The sequence below is a fragment of the Siphateles boraxobius genome, unplaced genomic scaffold (assembly GCF_051911475.1).
Source record: "Siphateles boraxobius isolate OS27281-9 unplaced genomic scaffold, OSU_SipBor_1 204, whole genome shotgun sequence".
Taxonomy (NCBI): domain Eukaryota; kingdom Metazoa; phylum Chordata; class Actinopteri; order Cypriniformes; family Leuciscidae; genus Siphateles; species Siphateles boraxobius.
In genome coordinates this window covers 4,055,725-4,061,763 of record NW_027508816.1, presented here as the reverse complement: position 1 = coordinate 4,061,763, position 6,039 = coordinate 4,055,725, and the positions used below count along the sequence as shown (strand labels likewise).

The 6,039-nt window shown below is 40.8% G+C and overlaps 1 protein-coding gene across 1 annotated transcript; it reads right to left on the bottom strand.

Moving 5' to 3' along the window:
• Window positions 1-1,698: 1,698 nt before the first annotated feature.
• Window positions 1,699-4,096, bottom strand: LOC143745516 (zona pellucida sperm-binding protein 3-like). Its single transcript, XM_077237643.1, has 7 exons — window positions 3,510-4,096; window positions 2,880-2,998; window positions 2,701-2,804; window positions 2,438-2,615; window positions 2,181-2,298; window positions 2,018-2,100; window positions 1,699-1,944 (listed from the first exon to the last, which is right to left on the bottom strand). Exons 1-7 carry the CDS (start codon window positions 4,092-4,094, stop codon window positions 1,845-1,847), a joined length of 1,287 nt encoding a protein of 428 aa, XP_077093758.1. The 5' UTR covers window positions 4,095-4,096; the 3' UTR covers window positions 1,699-1,844.
• Between the last annotated feature and the right edge of the window lie 1,943 nt (window positions 4,097-6,039).

The window sequence follows — 6,039 nt, the reverse complement described above, 5'->3', positions numbered from 1 at the left end:
GAACCTGCTGATGATATAATGTGCTTGCGGACATTTCATTTGTGTGTGTATACGCACATAAGAAAGTGGTGTAAAGAGATTTGCAACAGTAATTTGAGGAGGTGAAATGTGATTATTTGGAAAATTGCAGAAATGACTGCTTAAAGAAAAATGCCAGCAGGCATTTGCCTCCTACATAAACTTTAATATTGTTGACATTTTGGGCACACGAGCGTTGCGTACTATTTGCGCTATATGTAGGCCTATGGCTTATTGGTCTTTGTTTGTTGTTGTTGGTTTTGCGTTATATGTATATGGCATATTGGTCTTTGTGTGTTGTTGCTGGTTTTGCGTTATACTGTATGTATATGGCATATTGGCCTTTGTGTGTTGTTGCTGGTTTTGCGTTATATGCAGGCTATATGGCATATTGGTCTTTGTGTGTTGTTGCTGGTTTTGCGTTATATGTATATGGCATATTGGTCTTTATGTGTTGTTGCTGGTTTCGCGTTATATCCAGGCTATATGGCATTATTGGTCTTTGTGTGTTGTTGCTGGTACGTTGCAAATAGAGGGGCAGCACAATTATTTTTCGCCTAGTGCGGCAGAAGTGCACTCATTCGAAGTGTAAAAAAAGCTGTAAAGCACATGGAGGAGCTTTACCGGGGGTATGGCTTATCTAAATGAGATGTAAATGAGCCCTATTGTCACCCCCAGCAGCAGAGACAGGTGAGAACTGCACAATCTTTAGCTCGTTTTCTCCTCTTTGAGCTTTTTTAAGTGCCTACTTTAAAATGGCCACAACTTCTCCAAATATTATCAGATTTCCACATGTTACACATCGTTGGAAAGCTTGGATATTACACTCTCAGAATCTATGAATAACTCAAAATGCCCCAGAACCGACTTGTGTCCCTAGTTTCCGTGACTGGTCACAAATTCCCTCCATTGGCCTCCTAATAATCCCCATCCATTGAATCGGCTAGATCACTCTCCACCTAAATCTGATGTGGGGTGAGCGCACTGGCGCTGCTATACTATGGCTGCTGTCGCATAATCCAAGTTGATGCTGCACATTGGTGGTAGTTGAGGAAAGATCCCCTGATGTAATTGTTAAGCGCTTTAGGGGTACAGTAGTGCAAATGAAAGCGCTACATTAGTGCCTCAGTGGTAATGATTTTTACCAGAACCATTTCCGTTAAACTAATGGGGTAACACTTTCATCTCGATAGTCCAGACAAAGTAACTTTGCAGCTACATGTCAACTGTCATTAGAGAACTAGTAGACTGCCTGCTAACACTATGTTGTTGGTCTCCCAGTAGACGTTCTACTGACTTAGTAACGTGGCAACTCAAAACCAACTGAACTATGAATTAACACGGTGCTAATTGAAAAGTTACAAAAGTAGAATTTCTAAAGTGGACATCGAAATAAAGTAACCATAAATTGTAAAACTAATGGCTTTAACAGCATAACCTTGAGCTTTTACTAGCAGTCTTTAAAAAGGTTCATTTAAAACTTAAATTTCTCCATTGGGAGTCATTTACTTCAGGAAGACAATGGTTGCATTCTATACGGGACGACTATCAGTTTCACAACAGTGGCAGAATGAGGCACCTTCAAAGCCAAAACCTTAACTGTTTTTGGCTTTGAAAGTGCCTCATTCTGCCAAACCAGATATGCAGCAAAATGACAAGTCAGATACAACCAAGAATTGATTTGTCAGTTTTATTGAGAACCGCTCTTTAGCCCTTGAACCATTACAGGACCAAGTGAGGCCTGGCCTTCCCACTGAATACCTAGAGAGAAGAAAAAAGCCAAGTTAGAGCACTTGAATTAAAAGCAACCTTAGAAAGAGCAAAAGCTACCAACCTCCATAGGGAGAAGCAGCAAATTCACCATCAGGACCACATGTTGAGTCACAGCAACCACAAACTTGGTCGTTTCCATCAGCAGCAAACCACCTGCACAAAAACAAATACTTGGAACCTTAATCATAAAATATGATTAATGATTATGAAAACACAACTCACGTACCCATTGGCAAAAGAACAGGATTTACGCTGAGCGTCACTAGGTGCAGAAGCAATGGTAGCCTTCAGAATACAGGTTAAGTAGATCTGCAAAGAATGTGAGACAAGTCTCAAAACCAAAGCAGATGGGAGAAGTCAAGGGAACTCATGATATTTGTAGTACATACAGAAGGACTGTTGCCCTCCGGGAACATAAATGCCTCCAACTGGAACTGGATCTTGTCAACCTGGGACCGAGGCATGAAGCGGGAACTGGAAGCTGTAGTTTTGGCATCCACAAAGCACCTGGCGAAAAAACAAAATAAAGATTAACTCATGAATGTCAATTGTAGAGTATCAAGCAACTAGACCTTACCCATGATTTTGACAAAGTGGTTACAAAAGGCAACAAACGGTCCTACCACATCAAGGGCCATGACCTTACCCGTGATTCTCAATGAAGGAATATCTCGGAAGGGAGTTCACATCAGGTACTTGAGTGGCCACACAGCGTTCCACAAACACACGCAGAGGCACATGATTGTACTGCTTCACAGATGCCTCAATGTTAATTACACCACCCAGGAAATAGGAGTATGAAGGCCTCTGATAGGACCAATCATCTACACAAAAAAACAACAACATTTTAGGCACAGCCACAATTGCAAGGGTAAAAGTTTATTTTATTGAAAAAAAACCTGTACCAACCCATCATGATCTTCAGGGAGAACAGCAAGACTTCTTCACCAGCCTCTGTAGAGGCATAAGGGACCCATGTTGGCCTCAAGGCATCACTGCTTACATTTTGGAGCCTGCGGTTCATGAAAGTACCCATTAAATGGTCTCCCAGTTGCACGAGAAAGTGCAGAAAGTCACAGATCCCCTACCTTTGATAATGGCATTGAACACCAACAACTGCACCATCGGCCCTGGTAATCGGAGTACCTGCAAGCGCCTCAGGGGTGTAGGTAAGAGAGAAGGTGTAGACAAGCTCATCCTCATTCATCTGTAAAAAGACTGGTTACTAAGAGGGTCATCCCAAAGACTTGACATACACCAAGACCATGCACTCATTTTGCTATGAATGGGAGAAGGTGCACTGCAATATGGTGGAATTCCTGCAGAGCAAATCACCAATTAGTAAATTCTACACATCACCACAGCTGCCCTCAGAAGCTCCAGTGTTGACAGAGATCATCAATGTTTTGGAGACACACATTAAGGATTGAACATGCACATTTTGCTGTTCCAGAGTTAAAACTAGCTTTAACACTATTGAGGCACAAGATTTGATGTTCTTGTATCTGAAGCTCCTTTCATATCACTTATGGGATAGTTTACATGACATGTTGGTTTGAAGGGTTATTTAAAGTAAAGTAACTTGAAAATCCAGGATTTACCCATTCAAGTAGATAGAACTTGGTCTTAACTGCCCTGGCATTGTAAAATCAAGTAAACTGACTTTCTTTGAAAGGCCCTTTGCCACAAATAACCCATTAAGATGTATCAGTTCTTACCATCAGCACGCTGTTGCAGTCCTGTAATTCATACTCAAAGATGAGCACTCTTGACCCAGGATCCTGACCAACAACAGGACATCCACCTAAAGACAGACCAGTTGGCTGGATCAACTGACCATTGGTGAAAAAGTCCTGCTGGACCTCTACGAGAACCCGGTTCTCGCCACATTGAACCGCTACGCTGCTGGGAGTCACGGGTTGTCTCAACTGGAAGTCCACCGCCAACTCGCTCTGCACCTCGGGAACGATGGGATACCTCCAATCCAAAGGCTTCACTTGACCCTGCAACAGCTGCTTCTCCTGAAAGCCAAAAGGATCCTGCAAAGGGCTTTTAGAGTCAGGACCCAAAGGACTCTGGAACTGAGAAGCCACTTGCAAAGGGTTCCAGAGCCCTAGAGGAGAAAGGGCAGGACTTCTGGAAGCTGCATCTAATTTTGGCCCCATGCTTCTTGGACTATGACTGTTCCTCAAACTTGCCAAGACATCAGGTAGATCAAATGCAACGATAACAACCACCACTAAGACAACTTTCAGGAACCCCATCCTAACAAATTTTGACACAAACACCACAACAATTACCATTGCTTGACTTTGCCATTTTGTACAGCTTTGAGTTAAGATGGCTCCACCCCTTTTACCTTAATTGATTATCCTTGATTCTCCCCTGGACATGTAGAGTGTATGCATCTTGCACATGCACATTTTTTTTTGTGTGTCTGTCCAAATACCCACACTTGCCGTCTTTGTACTTGACCACTTGTCCACTTACAGGACCTACAGTATTTCCAGTCTTTGATCCAAGTGTTCAAGTGGGCTTGAAGACCCCAAGTGTGTGCAGAACTTTTGATTACCCAATGGGACACACTTTTAGTGTTGCAAAAATGCAAGTTTACAGAGCTTTATTTACACATTTTGATTTCAAGTACTTTGCATTTTAAAATAAACGTATAAATGTCTGTTCTGTAGTCCCTATGTAATGCATTTAAAAGTTAAACGCCAAATGGATCTTTATAAAAGTCCACGTTGTTATTGCAGATGAAATATAACATGGTTACCATTAAATAAATATTTTTCTATCAGGTTAAACTTTGATTAGTCACTCAAACCTTTAAACCTCTCACCGTCGGTTGCGCATATCCGCCATTTTTTACTCATTTATTCGTGTTTGTAGTTCCTCCTCCAAAGCGCAGTGGGTTGTCGGTAATATTAGCCTTTAGAGTGTGCATGGATCCACACTTCGAAAATCCACTGGAAATAGAAGACCATCCGGGACTTCTGGCATACTCTTTTCAACATACTATGCTTTGGGAGACACTTATTTTAACCCCCTGGGATCGGTGGTCGCACCGGCGCGATCACCTCGCTCTTTTTCTTATTATTATTATTTTAAAATGTAGAAACTAAACATGATGCGTGTTCTTCCATCTCTCTCAGTGTGAAGTATATTCTGAAACACGTCAGAAAATGAATGGTAACGAATAATTGCATGATATGAAAGTAGGCTAGTATGAGTCTTTACACTAACATGATGAATATTATAATGTTTAGACCCATGTTTACTGTTAAATACTGTGTTTGTTGATATCAGTTCAAACGTAGATGTTTATTCAATATGTAAACTATTATGTAAAGCATTGTAAGTTTGGGTCACTCGCGCTGTGCATTTGAAAGCAAAATCTGCCAACCATTAGGCTACATGTTTCTACTTCAATCTCATTTCATAACGTCATAACAAATGATAACATTTGTAGTAACATATGATAATCCATAAATGTTTCTCTAATGTAGTGTACTGAAGTGTTCCTTATAGGCAGCCTGCATTTCTGAAAAGTAAAAATTATTATTAATTTATGCAACCCTACAAGTATATGCCTACAAGGCACATCAAATCTGGTGTTCATTATGTATATTTTTGTGAATTTCAATTCGCAATTTTAACCAGAAAATCACAAATAGATTATCTTCCCTAAATCGTGCATCTCTACAGTTTCTCCTGATACCATGTTCACAGTTGTCTTTGTTTGTTTTAATTTTTTTTTTTTAAATTCTAAAATTACTTTCATCCTCATCTGTTCCGTCTGATATTGTGCTAAAATTGGTTTCATCGTCAGAAGTTTCGCAGTCAGACATGTTGTCAGCGAGTCGCACTATCAACAGCTGATCGGAACGTGCGCACTGTTGACGTTGACAGCAGCGCGGATTGATAGAAATGGAAAGAAAATAGTGCAGATTAAAACTGAGGTATGAATTTTGACCGGCGTGTTTTTTGTGTGTTAAATTAATCAAGATTTGAAACGCAAATCACTCAACACCCTTGCCTCATTTAGTATACGCGGTTCTATCAATATGAGCCCCGAAAATGAGCCCTGCCTCCACTCACTCACTCAGCTCAGAGATCCACTCATTGACGATCACACATTGACCTGATTGGTTACATGGTAGTTTGTGACGTCAGAAACACCAGCGATTACAAACTGTGTTTTTGAGACTGTCTTTGGTTCACTGCAGATTTAAGGAGAAAATACTC

Bases quoted from the DNA above. Each gene is read 5' to 3' on its own strand.
- LOC143745516 (XM_077237643.1), bottom strand. From the start codon at position 4,094: ATGGTAATTGTTGTGGTGTTTGTGTCAAAATTTGTTAGGATGGGGTTC. The intron at 2,299-2,437 runs GTAAGGTCATGG...TTTTTTCGCCAG, and splicing joins TCCTTCATTGAGAATCACGG to GTGCTTTGTGGATGCCAAAA. The intron at 1,945-2,017 runs GTACGTGAGTTG...GTTTTTGTGCAG, and splicing joins TCCTGTTCTTTTGCCAATGG to GTGGTTTGCTGCTGATGGAA.